The sequence below is a fragment of the Terrapene carolina genome, unplaced genomic scaffold (assembly GCF_002925995.2).
Source record: "Terrapene carolina triunguis isolate 2854851 unplaced genomic scaffold, T_m_triunguis-2.0 Scaffold89, whole genome shotgun sequence".
Lineage (NCBI taxonomy): Eukaryota > Metazoa > Chordata > Testudines > Emydidae > Terrapene > Terrapene triunguis.
Genome location: NW_020664440.1, coordinates 32,541,315 through 32,562,060, shown reverse-complemented (window position 1 = coordinate 32,562,060; position 20,746 = coordinate 32,541,315). Strand labels below are relative to the sequence as shown.

At 55.0% G+C, this 20,746-nt stretch overlaps 1 protein-coding gene across 1 annotated transcript in view; it reads right to left on the bottom strand.

Moving 5' to 3' along the window:
• Positions 1-20,216, bottom strand: part of LOC112109665 (neuroblast differentiation-associated protein AHNAK-like) — a 28,217-nt gene extending 8,001 nt beyond the window's left edge. Inside the window, 5 exon segments of the mRNA XM_029911192.1 lie at positions 2-2,148; positions 2,646-2,833; positions 4,217-4,367; positions 5,073-5,154; positions 20,101-20,216. Of these exon segments, the coding sequence (XP_029767052.1) occupies positions 2-2,148; positions 2,646-2,833; positions 4,217-4,367 (2,486 nt within the window). The 5' untranslated portion in view covers positions 5,073-5,154; positions 20,101-20,216.
• Positions 20,217-20,746: the final 530 nt, after the last annotated feature.

Below are 20,746 nucleotides of genomic sequence, written 5' to 3'. Positions count from 1 at the left end.
GCTGAATTTTGGCATTTTCAGTTTAGGCATTTTCAGTTTACCATCTGGGCCGTGAATATCCACATCTGGTGCATCAATGTCCACTTTGGGGCCTTTAATGTCAATTCCAGGAGCTTTCAACTCCCCTTCCAGCTTTGGCACTGAAACATCCACATCTCCCTTCAGCTTAGGACCCTTCAGATTCAAGTCAATGTCTGGCATGGAGATTTTAGGGGTCTTGATGTGCATTTCAGGCATCTTAAATTTGGGACCTTTCAGGTGTCCTTCTGGCCCTTTGATGTCAATGTCAGGAGCATCTATATCTAACTTGGGGCCTTTTATGTCAATTTGAGGTCCCTTCAAGTCACCTCCTATTTGTGGGACAGAAACATCCATGTCTCCCTTCAGTTTAGGCCCTTTCAGATTCACATCCACATCCGGCATGGATACTTTTGATGGTGACATTTTCCAAGAAGGCATTGAGAACTTGGGCCCTTTCAACTGACCTTCAGGACTTTCAAGGTCAATGCCAGGAGCTTCAATGTCTAGTTTGGGGTCTTTAATGTCCACAGTGGGTCCTTTCAGATCCCCTTTGATCCTTGGCCCTGAAATATCCACATCTCCCTTCAGGCTAGGGCCTTTCAGACTCAGGTCCACATCTGACATAGAGATTTTTGGTGTCTGACTAATTAATTCAGGCTTCCTAAATTTGGGGACTTTCCATTCTCCTCCAGTGTCTATATCTGGTGTGCTGATGTCTACCTTGGGGCCTGCAATAGCAATCTCCCCCTTAGGAAGCGTCACACCCACACCAGGGCCTTCCCCTTTGAAACCTGATGCAGTAAATTTAGGAAATTTCATTGAGGGCAATTTTATTTTTCCTTCATCACTTTGAATATCAACATCAGGAGCCACAAGATCAATCTTGGGACCCTTGACACCAACTTTGGGACCTTCTAGTGTTGGAGAGGACACTTCCACCACTCCCTTCAACTGAGGTCCTTTGACAGCCACATCCACATGTGGCTTTGCAATTTTAGCACCTTCCACTGAAGGCACTGTAAATTTCAGTTTTTCCTTTGGACCTTCCATATGAACAGATGGAGCTGTGATATCCAGGTGAGGAGCCTGTATCTTTGGCACAGAAATGTCTACACCTGCCTGTGGTGCTCGAACATCAGTATCAGAAGCTGAAGGTGAGAAGCCAAATTTAGGCATCTTCATTATAGGCATTTTTATTTTTCCTGGGCTTTCAATGTTAATTTCTGGAGCTTTAATGTCCTGCATATCATATTCGATGCTCGAAAGAGGAATGTCCACCCTTGGAGCTTTGATATCACCTTGAATCTTAGGGCCAGAAATATCAACTGAAGGACCCTTGATTTTTGAAAATGAAACATCAACTTTGGGACCTTCCGTATCACTTCTTATCTTGGAGCCTGAAATATCAAATTGCGGCAGTTTGCCTCCTGGAACTTCAGTTTTAACTTCTATGCCTGAAACACCCATTTTTCCATTTAGTTTAGGGCCGGTAATGTGAATATTTGCATCCAGGTTTCCCCTCTGTCCATTTGCATCGATTCTGGGCAAGCTGCCCTCTGGGCTTGTGACTCTAGTGCCAGAAACATTAACCGATTTGACAACGTCCACACCTGGAACTTGAATTTCTGCTGGCTTAAAGTCTGTCTGGGTTCTCAAGTGAACGCCTGTGACTTGAGGTCCTGAGACATTTATCTCAGTGCCCACCTTGGGCTCTCTCATGTGCACGTCAGGGGCACCAAAGTCCAACCTTTTGGTGGATGATTCAACTGTTGGTCCAGAATATGAGATGCCACTAGGTCTACCTCTGATGCCCATACTGAAGTCTGTTTTCCCAGACAAATCCACCTGTGGTATTTTGATCACGGTTTTCCCAGGTTCTTTTTCAATTTCTGTTGTTGTTATATGGGTGACTTGATGGCTTGGAATCTTAACTTTAAATTCTGGGCTGCTGATGTCAATCTCTCTTGCTCCTTCGTGTCCAGTGACATCTACGGTATAAGCTGTGACCTTTTTGGTGACGGTAATGGTTCTGCTTTCTGTGTGTTCAGCTTCTGCTGCATCTTCCGACTTCAGACGTGGTTTAATTTTCGTTGTGTATATTCTCCTGTACTCTTCATCATCCCCACTCTGAAAATAAGAGACATTGGTTAACACCAGAGTGCCGGAAGGAGAGATTTGAAGGAGAAGGGGGAGATTGGCTAGTGCTGCAGTAAAGTAACGTGTGTAATAATCACTGGCCTTGACTCCCTCCTGAAGGGCTGCAATTTGCATCTCCTTCCTTCGGGGGGCTGCTATGACAGAAGGTCAAGTCACCCTGGGCCCTGCTGCTCTTTTCTATGAGCAGCTGTACATTCATAGGAGCTGCTGCCCCACAGAGATGCTGACTCAGCATCCCTGGCCTGTCCCCATCCCTGACCATCTCTGCAGTGTCTGACTCCAGGCTCTCGGTGTATCAGGTATCTTTCTGCAATGCCCTCTCTGGCCTGGAGGATCTCCTGACATAAGGGATGGCAGCCAGGGTTCTGCAGTGGAATAAATCTGCTCCAGTCTCCACATGGAGCAGTTTGCAGGAATGCTTGGGCTGCTTTCCCTCCCCCGTGAGCTTGCATCACTCCCTCACTCACCAGAACAACTTCTGGGCTCCTGGGTGAGAACACATCGTGTGACCATGACTGTCCCGGCAATGGAGACTTGTCCCCCTTTCGCTGCAGCCGCAACCCCACCGTGTGGTGGCCCATGCTGTTCAGCAGCTGCGTGACCTCTCCGGACTGCAGGTTGTCGAAATAGATGGTGGCGCTCACAATCTGATCCCCTACAGGCGCAGAGAGAAGGCAGTGAAGCCAAGCTGATGGCACTGGCAATCCAGGGCCCAAGCAATAAACAAATCTCGCTCAGTTACACACAGGGCTGATTAAAATAATCAAAAGCCTCTTCAATAGCATTGCAGCCTAAGAAGGGGCAACTTTGCCAAATGCTTTCCAGCACTCAGCTCATGGCTGTGATCTGCTGGCAGGAACCTAGAGGGGTTAATCTGGAAGGTCTTGCTGCCCCCGTATTGCTGATTCCTGGTTTAATTCCCAGGGTGGCTGGAGGAAAGACACACACCCCTGTTACCATACGTCTCTGTGGGCTCCCCCCTGCCCCCAACAGCACCACATGGAGCCATCAGTGACTGAATCCCACCTCCAGGCATAGAGAGTCAGTGAGACAGCTCTGCAGCAAGAAAGGAGAGTGTTAGCACCTTGGAGCAGGCCCCAAACACGCTGTGGAGGCAGCACTATCCAATGGGTAAAGCACTAGACAGGACCACCGGGAGAGAACAGTGGGGTCTAGTGGGTTAGAGCAAGGGGCATTGGGAGCCAGGACTCCTGGCTTCTATTCCCAGCTCTGGGAGGGCAGTAGGATCTAGTCAGTTTGAGCAGGGAGTGCGGGAAGTCAGGACTCCTGGGTTCTATCCCTGGCTCTAGGAGGGCTGTGGGGTCTGGTGGGTTAGAGCAACGAGTACTGGGAACCAGGACTCCTAGGTTCTATTCCCAGCTCTGGCACTGACCTTGGGCAGTCCCTTTCCACCCTCGGTACCTCTGTTTCCCCTTCCACCCTATGTAGGGTGACCAGATGTCCCGATTTTATAGGGACAGTCCTGATATTTGGGGCTTTTTTTTTTTTTATATGGGCTCCTATTACCCTCCACCACGTCCCAGTTTTTCACACTTGCTATCTGGTCACCCTAACCCTGTGTCTGTTTAGACTGTGAGTTCACTGGGGCAGGGCCTGTCTCCCACTGTGTATCTGTGTAGCACACGGGGGCTTCTAGGTGCTACCGTAATGCACATAATATATGGGCTGTGCTGCCAGCACAGCACAGGAAGGAGAGAGAAGCTGAGTGGCAGGAAAAGCCCCACCTCAGGGAAGAGGCAAACAGACAGGGCAAAATGGAGAGAGGAGTCTCCATCAGCAAAGAATCAGGACAAGGAGCCCCGAGCAGCAGGAGCCATCTCCATGGAGGCCAGGGGCCTTAAAGCTACAGAAGCAGCAAAGAGAGAATTACGATAAAAGGGTTGCAAAGGAACAAGGGAAGTGGAGCCAGAATTTCCCATAATCCTCATTCTCTCCCCAAAGTGATAAACCAGCACAACCCCACCACCACCCTCCCACAACAACACGTGTTGCTTCCGGGCTGGTGCGCTGCACTCACCTTCCTTCACAGTTCTGGCAGCAGGGGAAGTCTGCACCACCTGCTTCACGAAGACCCCATCTTCCGTCTGGTCAATGGTGATTCCGTGAGAGCCGCTTCCTTTCCAGTTGGGGAGCAGGATCTCTCGGGTTTCCTCCTCTTCCTTCTCCATCTAAATGAAACAAAACTAGAACTGAGTTCAAAAAAGAATGAGTTAAGTTTATGGAGGATAGGCCCATCAATGGCTATTAGTCAGGATCAGGGGCGCAACCCCATGCTCTGGGTGTCCCTAAGCCTCTGACTGCCAAATGCTAGGATTGGACAACAGGGGATGGATCACTTGATAATAGCCCTGTTCTGTTCATTCCCTTTGAAGCATCTGGCATTGGCCACTATCAGAAGACAGGAAAAGGGACTAGATGGACCATTAGTCTGACCCAGTATGGCCGTTCTTACGTTCTTAAAACAACATGGACAGAAAAGTTTACAGGCCAAAGCTATAATCTTTGGGCTCAGTTCTGTCTTCGGTTACTGGAGTGCAGCCCCATTGAACTCCAGGAGTCAAAGCAAGGGGGCAGTCACAGGCCTTTGTGTTTATCTCTGTAGTTTAGCTTTGGAGGCTGACAGTCTGGATGGACATGGGCTGGGCACAGTCTCAATGCCCCTAAACCACAAAGCATAAATTGCAGAGGTGAGTCATCCCTATGCAGAGAGCTTGGACAATGGGGATGTACGTGCTTGCACAGGCTTTGTGCTGGCCTTCTGCACAGGCTGGATTTCACCCAGCACGGATATTGCGGGAGGTGTAGCAGAGAGAGCACGAATCAAGCGTGTTTTATTGTTTGAGGGATGAATGGGCAGATCCAGTTTGACTGACCTTGTTGGGACTTTGGTCCTGGCTGGAACCGCCCCAGGAATTCCTCTCTTCACTTGCTGACCTTCGGTATCAACTTCCCAGCCTAGCAGAGAATTCAAAGAGTTCTTAATAAACCACCTGTTTGTATGTTTTTTACATTTAGCTTTTTCTGGTCCATTCTAGGATGAGCCCAGTAAGACAGTTGTAGGATCTAACAAAAAAAAGACCCTGGTATCTGAACTACCCGTGCTGTTACAGAAAACAATGCAACATAGAAGACACTGAGGTTTGATTGCCAGTTTTTTAATTGCTTCAATGAGGAAAGATTTGAAAAGCTGTACATAAGAGCTAAATAGCATTGTTTAAAATTGATAATGTTCATAAAGTGAAAATGAACTTTGAGAGGGAAATCCTGGCCCCACTGAAATGAACGGGAGTTTTGCCTTTGACTTTAATGGATTTCACCCTAAAAGAACACTGAGGTGTTTAAAAAAAAAAAAGGAGAGATGCAAAGCCAGGAGATATGCATCACGGTGAAACTTTAAACAAACCCCAACACGTGGACAGGCAGGAAATACAAAGTTAAGGTTTTCTGGAGGCTTTAACTCTGCCCACAGAACCTCACCCCAAATTCCTGAGACCAGCCCCTGCCTGCATGCCATGAATTTGTGAACCACGCTGCAGCCAGAGCTTCCCAGCACAGAGTGCAGTATGTGAAGAATGGCACATGTCAGAGAACGTGAGAGCCCGGGCGGGGAGCAGGGATTGTGATGCATGGCCAGCACCAAGGAGCTCAGTAAAAGAAAAGGTTTCTTTGAATGAATTGTTCCTAATCAGGGCAATGGGAATAGCTGGACACCCCCACCACCATGGTCAACAAAACCACTCTTTAGTCAGAGGCTTTGCTGAGCAGGAAGGGGTTAACTAGGGGCTAGGAAAGAGACCTGATGTAACAAGTTGGATGGGGGGTTGCTTGGGCCTGGCTGCCCATGGGATTGTCACCACCAGGGGGCGCTGTGCCTTTGCTAATTCTGCCTAGCTGGTGTTTGTCAGCAACACCCACGCGAGCTGCCCCACCTTTCCTCTTCCCCAGCTAGCAAGGCAAAGAAACTTTCCCGTTTCCAGCAAGCACAGGTCCCAGGCTGGAAGCACTACAAGGGATCCAAGCCTGTGAGGGACTGAGCTGCGTCAGCTCTTGCAGAATCAAAGGCGTCTGAATTCAGGAGCCAAAATTGCAACCAGAAGCATAACACAATGAAGGGAATGTGCCCCGGAGTGGGGTGCAATCTACAGACCACAGCCCCTTCTGGCTTTAAAATCTCTGAGCGGTTGCTGCAGAGCTCAGAAATCAACGGAAGCAACCATGAAGCCGGAGATCTGGTGCTCAGGGCTGCCTGGGGAGCATGCAAGGCTAAAGTGGGGACTTCCCACCAGGAGAGCTGCCAAGATGCAAATCTAAAGGAGATGGTGGAATTGAGTAAGCCAAAGGCAGCCCAGACGTTTCGCTTAAAATCCGAAGAGAGGCAATAATGTTAATAACAATGCGAGGGGAGATCGGCTACCACAGAATCTGCTCTCAGATCCATGATGTTAGGCGCTGCTATGTCCTGCCTCCAACCACCTGTCCCAGCGTGCAGCCCCCTGGGACACTGCACTCCTCCCTCCCTGTGAACTCCGCTGGAGAGGCCAAGGCTCAGCATCTCTCCAGCTCAGAGCCCTAGATACCACGGGCTGGATGCGCCAGTCTCCTGTTGCCATCTGCAGGGCTGGTAGAACTTTGCATCGGTGGAAACAACTGCCCAAGCTGCAGAGAAGTGGGCCCAAAGTGTTTCCTTGTAAATCCACGACTTCTAAATGGCCACCAACGGGAGTCAGTCTGTGTCACCAAGGCACAGAGCTGTCTGGGGATTAACCTGCATCTGTGCTTAAAACAAAACCCACCATCCCCAGCTGCTCCTGAAGAACACAGATCTAAACAAGGAGTGTTCAAAAACATCACTAGGGAAAGGAATAGCAGCAGCTGTGCAACACATTGTCAAATGTAACCCTGATTGCCCCTCTCCTTTATCTGCCTCACCACCCTTGCCAGCCAGGGGCACTGGCCAGCTGGGTCTGGGAGCATCACAGGTAATATTCAGAGCCACTGGACAGCTTTCTAAAGACAACTGCTTAAACCTGAGCCCCTCCCAGCTCCCCAGACCAGTCCCTAGGTCTCCAATCCAGATGGACTTTCAATGCACTCCCCAAGTCAGGAGAAGGGCAGCCCAGGGCAGGGGGAACAGTGGCACCACTCGCCATTCTAGCATTTACACATTTTTAAAACAATAATTTAAAGAAAAGTTAATGGGATGTGGTCAGGCAGGTTAGACCCACACTGGCTCCACCTCCCCGACTTAAAACTCAAACCGGGTGAGTCCTCCAGCATCTCAAACACCTGGGGAGGTGGGTTGTCTTTGCAAATCCATAGCCTTGTTGCAGGAAAATAGTAAATAAAAAAAATTTTAGTGGGTCACACACAATTTATGTGTCAGGCTCCCTTTGTAACAAGAATGGTGTGTGCACACGCACTCACCCACACATACCTGTGCACTGGCAAGGTGTGTGCACACCCACCTGTGCCTCCATCGCTATACATCATCCCATTCTGTCACCCTTCCGCTGGGCAGCACCTTACTCCAGGGCAGTGCACGGCTGTTCACAGACTATGCTGCTCTGCACTGTAAGGCGCTCAGATCTGGTACAAGCTTCCTACTGGAGCTCTGACCACGCAGCAAAGCACCCGTCCGGGAGCCCTGCTGAAATGCAAACCAATCTGCTCTGGGAGGAGCCATGGAGCCAATGTCTGTTCTCAGGATCATGCTGTAAATCGGAGTCACCTGCACCATTCCCCCTTCCCTCCAGAGCCCAAAGGTGACAGGAAAAAACTATGGCTGGCCAGGCCTGGCACATTGGCTGGTCCCCAAGCCACGCGTTGAGATCGTGCTCTAGAGCAGTGCTTCTCAAAGTCGGGCTGCCACTTGTTCAGGGAAAGCCCCTGGCAGTCCGGGCCGGTTTGTTTACCTGCCGCCATAGTTACCTGCCGCAGGTTCGGCCGATTGCGGCTTCCACTGGCCATGGTTCGCCACTCCAGGCCAATGGGGGCTGCAGGAAGCGGTGCGGGCCGAGGGATGTGCTGGCCGCCACTTCCCGCCACCCCCATTGGCCTGGAGCGGCGAACCACGGCCAGTGGGAGCCGCGATCGGCCGAACCTGCAGACGTGGCAGGTAAACAAACCGGCCCGGACCGCCAGGGGCTTTCCCTGAACAAGCAGCAGACCAGCTTTGAGTCAGGGTTACCATATTAAAACATTTTAAAAAAGAGGACATTTCACGGGGCCCCGCCCCTTCCGCACTCCGGCCCCGCCCCAACTCCGCCCCTTCCCCAGCCCCGCCCCAACTCCGCCCCCATTCCAACCCCTTCCCCAAAGTCCCCTCCCCAACTCCGCCCCCTCACCTGAGCGCCCCGCATTCCCCCTCCTCCTCCCTCCCAGCCACGCGAAACAGCTGCCAGAGCACTACCAGCTTCATGGTTTGCCGGGCAGCCCCCAGACCTCCAGACCCTGGGCCTCCGGCCGGGCGCTTCCCCTCCCGGGCTCCGGCTGCGCTGAGGTGTCTGGGGGGAGCAGCAGCAGCCGCCGGAGCCGCTCTAAGGTAAGCAGGGGACAGGGATGCCGGCAAAGCATTTTCCCGGACATGTTCGGCTTTTTGGCAATTCCCCCCGGATGGGGATTTGAGGACCAAAAAGCCGGACATGTCCGGGAAAAATCCGGACGTGTGGTAACCCTATTTGAGAAGCACTGCTCTAGAGCCCCAGAAAGGCTCTCACTAAGCAGCCTGGTGGCTCTGCTGTCCTGCAGGTTCATGCAGGGTGCCCGGACCCGAGAGGCGATGTCTGCGTCGCACAGGGTCACACAGGCTGGAAACACTCAACTTGTTTGGTTTCTCAGTAATTTGGAAAACTGCAATGAAGTGGAGAACAAACTGGTTTGTTCCTCTCAGGTGGCTCAGGAGAGAGGCCTGTGGGGTGGGTGTGGAGGCCTCCGAAGTGACTCAGCGTGCACCAGGGCTGCTATGAATGGAGGGAGAGGCCAGAAGTCTCAGCCAGCCCTCCTGGGCCTTTCAGTCCCAGATGCCAGCCAGCACAGGGCCCAAAGTCCAGCCCATCTGGGATCAAAGCAGAGAAAGAATCGCACAGCCGGCTTGTTCTGCCCACTGGAGGAAAGGCCCCAATGGTCTGTGTGCCTAACCCTCCTCTCTCCCCCACCACACGCTACCTCCCAGCCCCACCCCACAGCTGCTGTCTTCCCCTCCCTGTAGGCCGTGCCCCTGCACTCCGCTCTGCGGGGTGATCTCCCAGCATTACGCTAAGCCTGGTGCTGAAGCACTGGGAGCCCTTGGGGGGCAGGGCACCTCCACATCATGGCATCTTATCCTGCCCATGGCAGCTACAGACAAAATGGCAGGGGAAAGGTTGGGGAGTCCTGTGCCCCCAGCAGGGCCAAAAGGAGATTTCCCCAGGGAGCCTGGCTTGGAGAAGGCCTTAGGCCATGGTAATACTTGTAGCACCAACACCTGAGAGTTCACAGCCCTATTCACCATGAAACAAGCGGTGGAGGAGTATCCAACTCCCACTAGGGCACTCACTACATGTCAGCTCCACCTCAGACCCGGCAAAGGCCAAGCTGCAAGAGGGGAAGGTTTCCAGTGAGCGCAAGAGCGCTTGCCCCTCCAGCCTGGCAAGGGGAAACCCCGCAGGCATCCTGCACAGCAATGCCAGCCATGTAGTCACCAAGCTGCTGGTGTTATTCTCAGGTTCACCACGTGTTTCAGCTCTCGTTATTTTTAGATGCATCTGCCCTGCACACAGGCCTTTCACTGGGCACACTCATACTCCGCGAGGAGAGCATTATTCCTCCCCTAGGCGAACAGTATGCACAGCAGCTGTGAAACAAAACCTCCCTCCGGAGTCTTGCTGGGGCTTTGCAAAGGTAGTCTCTGTCCCTCCAGCTGCAGCTCCCCTACCCACGCGGACACACCTGGGCATACTGCAGTCCCTCTGCCTCACGGGAAAGGTGACAAAGGCTCAGCTCCTAACCCTGCCTCCCTTGGCTGTTGTGCGCATGTCAGACATTTCAGCTCCTCCTTCCACAAGTCCCAACCCCTGGAGAACCTCGCAAGCGACTGTCTTTATTTCCACCCAGGACTGTGAATGTTCAGATTCCAAAGAAACCCCCAGTGTCCCATCCTCCGGGGACAGGCAGCAGCCAGGCAGCTGGGGTGCTGAGACCATTGCCTATCATGCTGACCCACCCCATTTCCTTGTGTTCCCCTCTTGGTCTGTCTGCATCCACCGCTCGTCCCCTGTCTTATACTTAGGGTGTGAGCTCTCGGGGGCAGGGACCGTTCTTTTGGTCTGTGTTTGTCCAGCAGCTAGCACAGTGGGGCCCTGGCCCCGACTAGGGCTCCAAGGTGCCTCCACAATACACATCCTACAGGAGAAACCTCCAGCAAGGGGAGGCTAAAGGCAGGAAAATGCTTCAGCAATTGTGTCTGTTTTAGCCTCCGACTTCAAGCAGAGAGAAAACTGGCTGCGAAGGGATTGTGATCCCTTGTCCCCAGGGAAAGGGTCTCTGCCCCAGCAGCCAGGCACAGGGACAGCAGGACAGCTGGAGTTCTTGATGGCTCCCAGTTAAGGCCAGGAAGGTCCCCAAGGATTCCTTCCGTTCGGCAAAGGACGAGCCTGAAGCACAGGGCTCCTCGCTTCTAGATTCTAAAGTGACCAGAACAGAACTTGAAAGGCAGGAGCAGGGGACTTATCCTGGTGTCTCCTGGTATCGATTCCAACAGGGAGAAGCAGAGGCAGGGAGCAAAGCTAGGAAGCTCTGGGCCTAGGGAGACTAACCTGTCATCCCTGCTGTGGCATCACAGCCCAGATCATGGAAGAAGCTGGGACCTTCCTGCAGGACTTGATGGCCCAGGCAGCCCCAAGTTGGGATGGGTGGCACCCCCCACCCAGGACATTATTCCTCCCCGTATTGCAGAGCTGGGTCTGAGATGGCTCGGAGTGTGCAGACTGCATGGTCCCACTCTGTGCTCACCCAGTGGCACACACACGAGACTCAGCCCAGCCCAGCCTCATCACTTCTCTGTTCTTGCACTCAGGTGTCTGCTCAAGGGCCAGTTCCACTCCAGGTCACGGCCGCCTTCACTCCTCCCCCATCTCCAGGCGTTTGGAAAGAGGGAGCAGCTTGTGGCCGAGCTGCTGTGCAGCACGGCTGTGCGCACCCAGACAGCTGCCCCACCCTCCCCCAGAGGCAGCTGCATTTCCCAGCTGGGTGACAGGATCCCTCTGCATTGGTTAGTTATATGTGCAAAGAGCTGGTTTCACAGCTGGCTGATGGCAAACAAGAGAGGCTGCTGCCAGGTCCACGTAATCCCTACTTCGGGGGTTTCCTCCAGACTTCAGTGATCCTTAATGTCCTCTCCTCAGCACCTCCATGGGCTGAAACCCTGCCTGCTGCATAGCCAGGTCATTACACCAATTCGCTCCAAACATACTGAGATAATCATCCCCAGGCCTCAAGAAAGAGGAGAGCTGCACTCTGCTCCCAGACCAGGGGATAATCTATGATCCCAGGCCACTGGTCAGCACCTCCAGCCTCCAATCTGCAATCAGGAAGGGTCCCGGGCAGCCACCTCCAGAACTCCAGCTGCCATCACCATCCAAACCATCTCCAGGAGAGGGAGGACTGAGACTGGAGGCAGACCAGAAACAGTTAGGTGTCTAGCGCACACATAGCGTGGGGAAGGCACATGGCAGCAAGAGCACTAATCCCCTTAGGCCCACTGGACACTGTCAGTGACTGTTGTGTGCACAGAGACGATGGGCTGACGCAATCCCAAACTTCCACTCAGGACACAAAGGGAAGATCTGCTGAGCGAAGCTGGGGCTGCAGTGGCAGCTAATCTCGGAAAATCCATGGTCAGCACACAATCAGACAGGTGACCTTTGCCAGCCTCGGTGGAGACCGAGCAGAGATTTCACAGGGTGAGTGAGGCAGATTCCAAGTTCAGCACCAAGCCACAAATGCATCCCCTCTGCTCCAGCACAGCACCCGAGAACCTCCTGTGCCAAGCCATGGCAGCATCCCCTCTGTCATGGCGCACACACATATGGCAGCATCCCCTCCGTCGTGGTGCGCACACATTGTTAAACCATGTTCTATACAGTTTGAGACCTTTAGAACAAGGCTCTGTGGTTTTCACTCTTCCTGTGCTCAAGCCTTGAATGCAGAAGCCTCCATGCTACATCCCTGTGGCAGCAGGACACATGTTGGGCTATCCACATAAGTGCCAGGCAGCTAACAACCAAACACTGGGCTACTGCACACACCCAGCATCCAACTACCCACCCCGGTAGCTCCCACTCTGCAGCCTCTCGGCTGGGGAAAGATAAAGGCTCAAAAACTCACTTGGGGAGATTCCTGCTCCCCCATGTCCTCTCATGCAGCCCCTTCAGGCTGAGTCTCTGCCAGGGCTCAGGAGGAATTGCTGGCCCCTCAGCCAACTGAACCTACAGGCAGGGCAAGGGGTGCGACACCACATGGCTGCCCTAAGCAAGGAAACTCGTGCTGTGATGGCGGCAGGTGGCCAGTGACCCTCCCAGGCTCTTGTGAGCAAAGCCAGCTGCTGTAACACAGCCTGTGCTAGAACGCTGCCCCGCAGCACCGCCAGCCCAGACACCCAGGGTCCTGTTCTGGACACCCTGCCCCCACAGTCTGTTTGATCTGTGGGGACTGGCGTTAGCCCAGCTCAGGATGCCACTCCCTCTGGCAGAGCCGCTCTGCTTCATACCGGCTTAATTGTACATGGCAGCAAACACAGATAAATGGCTCCTGCAGCCAGTTCTCAGGAGATTCTCCCAGAGTGTTCCTCCAGCTACATCAAGGGTGGTCACATCCCATCACACCCGCGCACTGGGGTGCGCATGTGGGCACACACTCACACATGCATGCACACATGCATCCCCAGACAGGTGCATACACACGCACAGACAGATGTATGTGTGCACACCCACACAGACCAAGGGACGCATGCATACACACCCAGAGATAGCTGTACACGTGTGCACACACAGACAGATGTACGTGCGTGCACACCCCCAGAGACAGAAGTATGCACCCACCCACAGATGCACAGAAACATATACAGTGAGGTGTACGCGCATGCACACACACAGATGTACACGTGTGCGCACACACCCAGAGACAGATGAATGTGCCCACCCACACACATAGATATGCACATGCTCACACACCCACATGTGCACAACCAGACCGATGCACAAACAGAGATGGGCACAAGAAGGAAAATAAAGAACGAGCCCAGGAATGAGGAGACAGACAGGACAAGAAGGGCAAAGGTGGGTGCTGGAGGGCGCTGAAGAAGCTGTTCTGGTGTCGAGGAAGGAGCCAGGGATGACACGCCCCATATGGCAGCAAGCAGAGGTGGGAGCACCCACCATTGCCCACCAGTGACACATTTCTAGCTCTGCTGCCCATCGAGGTTGGCAGGCTATTGTGAGATCCGCTCCCGCCCAGCCGCTCCGTGGCGCATGCGGAAGTCCTTCTGTGCTCTTTGCCCAGCGCCCTGCAGATTTCACACATCCATCTTCGGGTGTGACTGTGAGGGGCGCTGGGCTGAGAACAATGCGCCGCTTTGCTCTCGGCTTGGGACTGGCCTCTGTGAACAAGTGGGCGCCTGTGTTCCCCAGGGACACACTGCTCTTTCCAATTAGTGCCGAGAGTGAAAGGGGGGTGGGTTGTGTGGGAGGCAGAGCAGCAGCCCTCACCAGAGCCCTTGGAACAGCGCCACATCCCTGGTGAGTTAAATAACACCAGAAGGTCACATGACTGCCTTCGAAATCCAGTTACTGCCCCAGCCCAGCACGTTGGCTCCAACCACATCAGCATCTGGATCACGAGGCACCCTCTGATTTTCTCTCTATCACCATAGTGACCCATCCATCCAGCCTCCTTACGTGCCCATCTAGCTCTCTATCCCCATTACCCCGCTCCATCTATCCAGGCATCCCCACACAGCTCACTCTCTGTGGGTTTTATTCTGCTGCCCATCACCCTCGTATCTGAGTACCTGCCATGTAAAATCAATAGTGGGCTTCAGGAAGTCTCTGGAGAGTAGGGCTGGAGCAGTGGAGAAGGGTGCGGAGCCTGGGCCTTGGAAGAAGTGGGCTCAAATCTCTGTGCCACGACAGACTTGCTGTGGGACCTTGGCCAAGTGGCTCTCTCTGGGCCTTGGTTCCCACCTGCCCAATGGGGATAACAGCAAGGGTGTGAGGGGATAAATACAGTGTAGCCCAGATGCTACAGGGACAGGTAAGTCTCTAAGGGCACTTCTCTCTTTGGGGGGGCAGGGAATATTCTGCCTAGTGTTGGTGGATTTTTCTGCATCCAAAGAGAATGGGGAAGTGAGGGCACAATGGAGGGGTCACAACAGGAGACCAGCCATTGGCTGTCCAAAGAGAAGGGATCCCCCTGGCAGCAGGAAAGACTCAGAGGGAGACTCCACCCTGTGCACAAACATCGAGTGCATCATGCCAGCAGGCCTGTGCCAATGCAGCCAGCTTCTTGTTTCACAGAGGGGCCCAGAGCACAGGTTGCTGGGGCAGGCTAACAGTTCTGGTGCCTGCAAGCAGGGCAGAGTCACCCTAAACAGCTGGCAGGGTGGGAATCAGGGGAGGACGCACTATCCAGAATTCCTACTCTCTGCTGGCCACAGAGAGTGACTACTGGCCAAGGCCTTGCTGGGCCTCAGCTTACCCTTTGCCTCTTGGTTACTTTCCTCCCGACCTAGGAAGCAGGAGCCAGAGACCGCTGGGAATGGAGAGGGCGCTGAGCCAGCCCAAGGGTTAACACACAACTGGTTCCCCAAGCATACAAATGAGAAAGAGGTTCCACGCAAGCCCCGATACACCTCTCACCCCACCCCAAACCCCCCATGCACCCCCCCACATACACCCCCCCCAAACCCCTACACACACACCAACCCTCCCACACACACCCAAAACCCTCCACGCACACACATCCCCCAAATCCCTGCACACATCCTGAATCCTTAGTAACACACACTATAAATCCTTATGCACACCACCATCACTAGGCTCCACAAATGCACACACCTCCAAACCCACTCCCCCCTCAACACCATTGCCAACTCCCCACTCCACACACACACACACACACACACACTACTGTGATAGTCATTTATATAAGAACTTAGATAGACTGACACACACACCCATGCTGTGGTGATAGGTGCCTAGATAAGAACCTGGCTAGACCCTTATACACACACATACACACACACTTTGTTGCTCCCACTTGTTGCAGCTTGTCTCACGTTTTGATGGCAAGCTCTCCAGGGCAGGGAACGGGCCTTTATTTCATTTGTTTGTGTAACACCCCGTGAGTTTATGGGTGCTGCAGAAACCATAGTAATTGCTCCTGGGGCTGGTGCTTCCCACAGCACCTAGCTATTTACCTAACCATGTTACAACACTGGGGCAAGCCCACGCAGAGAGATCAGTGCAATACGAATCTGAAGCAGCAAGGGAGCTGCGGCCTCTGCCTGGTACGCCCGAGTTCCCAGAACCAGAGAGGGAGCAGGGGGTGATGAGAGAGGACACCTGGCTCCTCCTATGCCCCCTCATGTGCTCCACCATGTCTCATCTATCTCTCACACTGGTAAGTCTGCTTGGAAGGGCCCCTGAATTACCTCTCATCAAGCCCTGTCCCCCATTTCCATGAGCTGTGAAAGCCAGGCAGCTTCCAGAGTCTGTCCCATGCCATATCGTGCTGCCTTTGTGCCCACTGGGCAGCTTCCTGGTATTTCTTACCCGCCATAGAGCAGCCTGGGCACCCAGACCGCTGCCCTCAGAACAAAGAGTCCATCGTCCAGGGGCGCTGGAACAATTTGTATAGTGGGGGTGCTGAGAGCCACTAAACCAAACTGTAAACACTGTGTATGATGGAAACCACTTCGAGCCAGGGGGAGCCCACCTAGTTCCAGCACCTATGCCATCGTCTAGCACAGGGGTGAGCAAACTACGGCCCGCGGGCCACATCTGGCCCACCAGCCAATTTAATCCAGCCCTCGAGCTCCCGCTGGGGAGCAGGGTCTGGGGCTTCCCCCACTCCTGCGCTCCAGCTGGGGAGCGGGGTCGGGGGCCACTCTGCACGCACGTGCCGCAGCTCCTGGAAGCAGTGGCATGTCCCCCTCCGGCTCCTACGTTTAGGGGCAGCCAGGGGATTCCGCACGTTGCCCCATCTGCAGGTGCTGCCCCCGCAGCTCCCACTGGCCGGGAACTGCGGCCAATGGGAGCTGCAGGGGCGGCGCCTGCGGACAGGGCAGCGCGCAGAGCCGCCTGGTCGCGCCTCCACGTAGGAGCTGGAGGGGGGACATGGCCGCTGCTTCCAGGAGCTGCTTGAAGTAAGCGCTGCCCAAAGCCTGCATCCCTGACCCCCTCCCATGCCCCAACCCCCTGCCCCAGCCCTGATCCCCCTCGCACCCTCCAAACCCCTCAGTCCCAGCCTGGAGCACCCTTCTACATCCCAAGCCCCTCATCCCCAGCCCCATCCCAGAGTCTGCACCCCCAGCTGGAGCCCTCACCTCCCCAGCACCCTGCCCCAGTCCAGAGCCCCTACCCGCATCCTGATCTCCTCATTTCTGGCCCCACCCCAGAGTCCAAACCCCCAGCCAGAGCTCTCACCCGCCCCCCCTGTACCCCTGCCCCAGTCCTGATCCCCCTCCCACCTTCCAAACCCCTCAGTCCCAGCCTGGAGCACCCTCCTACACCCCAAATCCCTCACGCCCAGCCCCACCCCAGAGCCCGCACCTCCAGCCAGAGCCCTCACACACACTCCCGCACCCCAACCCCAATTTTGTGAGCATTCATGGCCTGTGATACAATTTCCATACCCAGATGTGGCCCTGGGGCCAAAAATTTTGCTCACCCCGGTCTAGCACATCTCACCCTACACACAACCCCCACCACCACAGCCTCGCCTGGAGAAAATGGTCTCATGCCAGCTGGGGGAACACACACTGCCCCCGGCCCCGATCAGTTTGCCACACGCTTCCAGGGGGTGCAGGGACAGCTAAGCCGCCTTGACTCTCGCAAACACCAAGTACAAGATTATACATGTAGCTACCCAAGTCCCTCTGTAAATAAGTGTATTGCCTAATAATAGGCCTAGGCACAAAAGAGCTGCAAGGGGATCATGGAAACATATTGTAACTTCTAACAGCCTCGCCCCTCCTTCCCCCGCACATGCACACACACACACAAACACTGTACAGCTCGCAGGCCTCCTGACACTCTTTGCAAACTGCCTCAGTGTCATAAGACCACACCAAACAGTCCAGCTCCTATTACAGGGGGTGGGATACCCGGCTGGAAGAGGGACCCTGAGCTGCTCGGAGAACTGCCTTGGGACCTCTAGGCCACAAGTCAAGCTTCTCTGCAACAGCCCCTCTCTGTCACTGACTCTGCCCCACTGCTCTCTCTTCACCTCTCTCAGTGCCCCCTTCTCTCAGGCAACCACCATGGTGGGGGACTGTCTGCTTGTCCCTTCTGTGCCCCTAGACCCCAGCTCAGCACCAACATACTAATTAGTGTCCTCTGGAAAAACATCCCCAGTGCCTGTAATAAAAATAAAAATAACAGCTCTCTAGCCCCTGGCACTCAGAGGGCTAACGGCACTTTATGACTCTTAACCAAGCCCCACTTGTGAGCTAGTGCAGAGCTGCCACACTCATTTTAATGATGGCCAAACCGAGGAACAGAGCAGTTGATATATTTTGGACTAGAACCCAGGAGTTCAGACTCTCAGACACATGCTCTAACCACTAGATACAACTCCCCTCCCACGCTGAGACTAGAACCCAGGTGTCCTGCTCCCAGGCCCCCTGCTCTAACCCATTACACCCCACTTCCCTCCCAGAGCTGGGGAAAGAACCCAAGAGTCCTGGCTCCTAGCCTGACTCTCATCCAGTAGGCCCCTCCCAAATACGCCAGTGTTCAGAAGACTGAAGTTACATCTCCCCAAGCTTCAAAAGCCTCAAGAAGAGCTTGTCATTTTATAGACTCCTGGATTTCCAAACCCTCAGGGGCCATACTGCTCATCTAATCTGACCTCAATAGGACAGGCCAGAGAATTCCACCCAGTAATCTTGCCCTCCAGGGAATGGTACCTCCAGCGAAAAGCGGGTTCCCCACAAGTCCTCCCCATAGCGAGTGACAGCTGAAACGCAAATTATCACTTGGTGCTTAGGCGACCCAGCTGACAACCCACAGGGACCACGGCACCAACTCCTGAACTCTTGGCTGCCCTGCGCAGAGTTCTCCATCTAACAGTCACACATCAGTCCTTCTGTCTGTCTGATACCTCCATTTCAGTCTGTCCATCTCTCCAGGCCTTTGGGCCCCACTCATCTCCAGTTTCCCAGCCCAAGTACAAACTGATCCCTGACTTCCAAATACAACTGTCTCTCTGCACAAAAAACAAGTCCCTATGAATTGAACTTGGAGCCCGCTACCAGCCATTCTGGGCCCTTTGCCACAGGAAACATGGAGTTAAAACTTGAGTGTCAACAACACTCAAATAAACTTTTGTAGCAAGTGAAGCCCGAAACAAGCTGCCAGGCCCGGAGCAGCAGAACGGGAGGGGGACCCGGGTCCTTCTCTCCCTGTGAGTGAGGCACAAAGGGACTGGCCCTTCAAGTGAGGGCTGGGTCAGTGACCAGAAAGGGGTTGTGACGGCCCCACAGGCTGCGTCAAGGCAACACAGCGCTGCTGCCTCCAAACTGGCAGAGAAGGTGCCACACCCTGAGCGCAACTAAGCGCAGCGCCTGAGCTACCCCCGCAGCGCCCGGAAACCACAGACCTGGGGCTCATCAGCGCCCTGCAGGCTTCCCTACCCCACAGCCACGCGAGTTCCCCAGCCCGGCTCAGAGCTCCCCAGAGGGCACCATGCGCTCCAGCATAGGGTGGCGTGGACGCACGTTACAAGATTGGGGGGCGCTTTGCTCCCAGACTTGAGCAGGGACACAGTTCTTCCCCCACCCCTGCACACACACACCCTGTGCCTCTCACAGGCCTGCCACTGGCGACGCCTGGTTTGAATTAGTCACTCTTTCCAACCACCACATTCCACAGGCGGCTGGAGCGGGTCCAGTGCAGGGGTCCCCACCCATTGGGAGAGGGGGGGCTCAGGACAGCTCCAGCACCACGGCTGCATGGCCACTCAGCAAAGCCCCAGAGCAGATTCCAGGCTCCGCAGGCTCCAGCCCCCCCACCAAACTGCCCCCAGCCCGAGCCTGGAGCAAGAGAAACTTCAACACGCCCGGTATACAACCGCCACCTACACACACACCCTGTACACAAACCCTGCCTATACACATCCCATATACATCCCCCTGCATGCATGCCCCATATACAACCCCTGCCAATATAGACACACAACACCTATACACACCTCAGATGCAACCCCACCTATATACACCTCATAAACACACCTCATATGCAAACGCCAGCTATATACAGCCCATATACAACCCCCCACAAATTCCCCCATACACAACACCCCCACACACACCCCATACAGCCCCCTCATAGCCCCAGTGTTCACACACCCCTACACACCCAGCCCCTCCCTCACACACACGCCCCCTGCAGCTGTGGGGACTTTTACCCCCCTGTCGCCCCCCCGCAGGCGCAGCGCCCCCAGGGCTCTCAGCGCCAGACCCGGTCCGGTCCGGTCCCACCCTACGCGCAACGAAGGCTCCAGCTCCCGGGACACCAGACGGGCGCGAACCGCCAGCCCGGGAGGAGGCAGAAAGTTCCGCCAGCCCGGCCCCAGCTCCCCGCCCCAGGTTCGGTGCCAAGGGCGGGTCCCCTGTGGCCGAGCGCGCCCGGGGCCGCTGGTCCCTACCTGCGGGTCAGTGGCTCTCAGCTCCCCGGTACAGCCATGCCCGGCAGGGTCCCGGTACTGCCCAGCCCCGAGCCCGCTCCCGGATTCCTGGCGGCGGTGGCTGCTCCCTGGCACGCAGGGTCCGGTCCTGTCCCGGCGGCGGAGCGCACGAAGTGGACGCTGCTCGGCGCAGGGCTGGGCTCTTGTAACTCAGCCCGGGCTGGGTGTGTCTCTCCCCTTCCCAGAGCCGCGCTGCTGGGAGGGAGGGACCAAGAGCCAAGCCAGCCTCGAGCAGAGCGAGCGAGTCACCCTGCCGGGACGGGCCGCGCTGGGGATCCCGGCCGTGCCCGGGGGCGCACACCCCGGCCAGCCCTCTCCCCCCCATGCCCAGGTGCGCCCTGGCATTGGCATACCCCAGGACAGCAGCACCCTGCTCGGGTCCCCGGGCTGAGAGCCCCTCCCACGGCCAGACATGCATCCACCTCCCCAGAAAAGCCCTTCTTCCCCGCTGGGAGCCCAAGCCTGAACCCCTGAAAAACTAGAGCAAGCTGGCCCAGAGGGTTAGACTTGTGCCACCCCCTCCTGCCCTGTGGGCTCCACCTCCCCGGATCAGAGGGCTGAACAAGAAGCTGGCTGTGACTCTCCCTGCCTGGGCACCCATCAGACT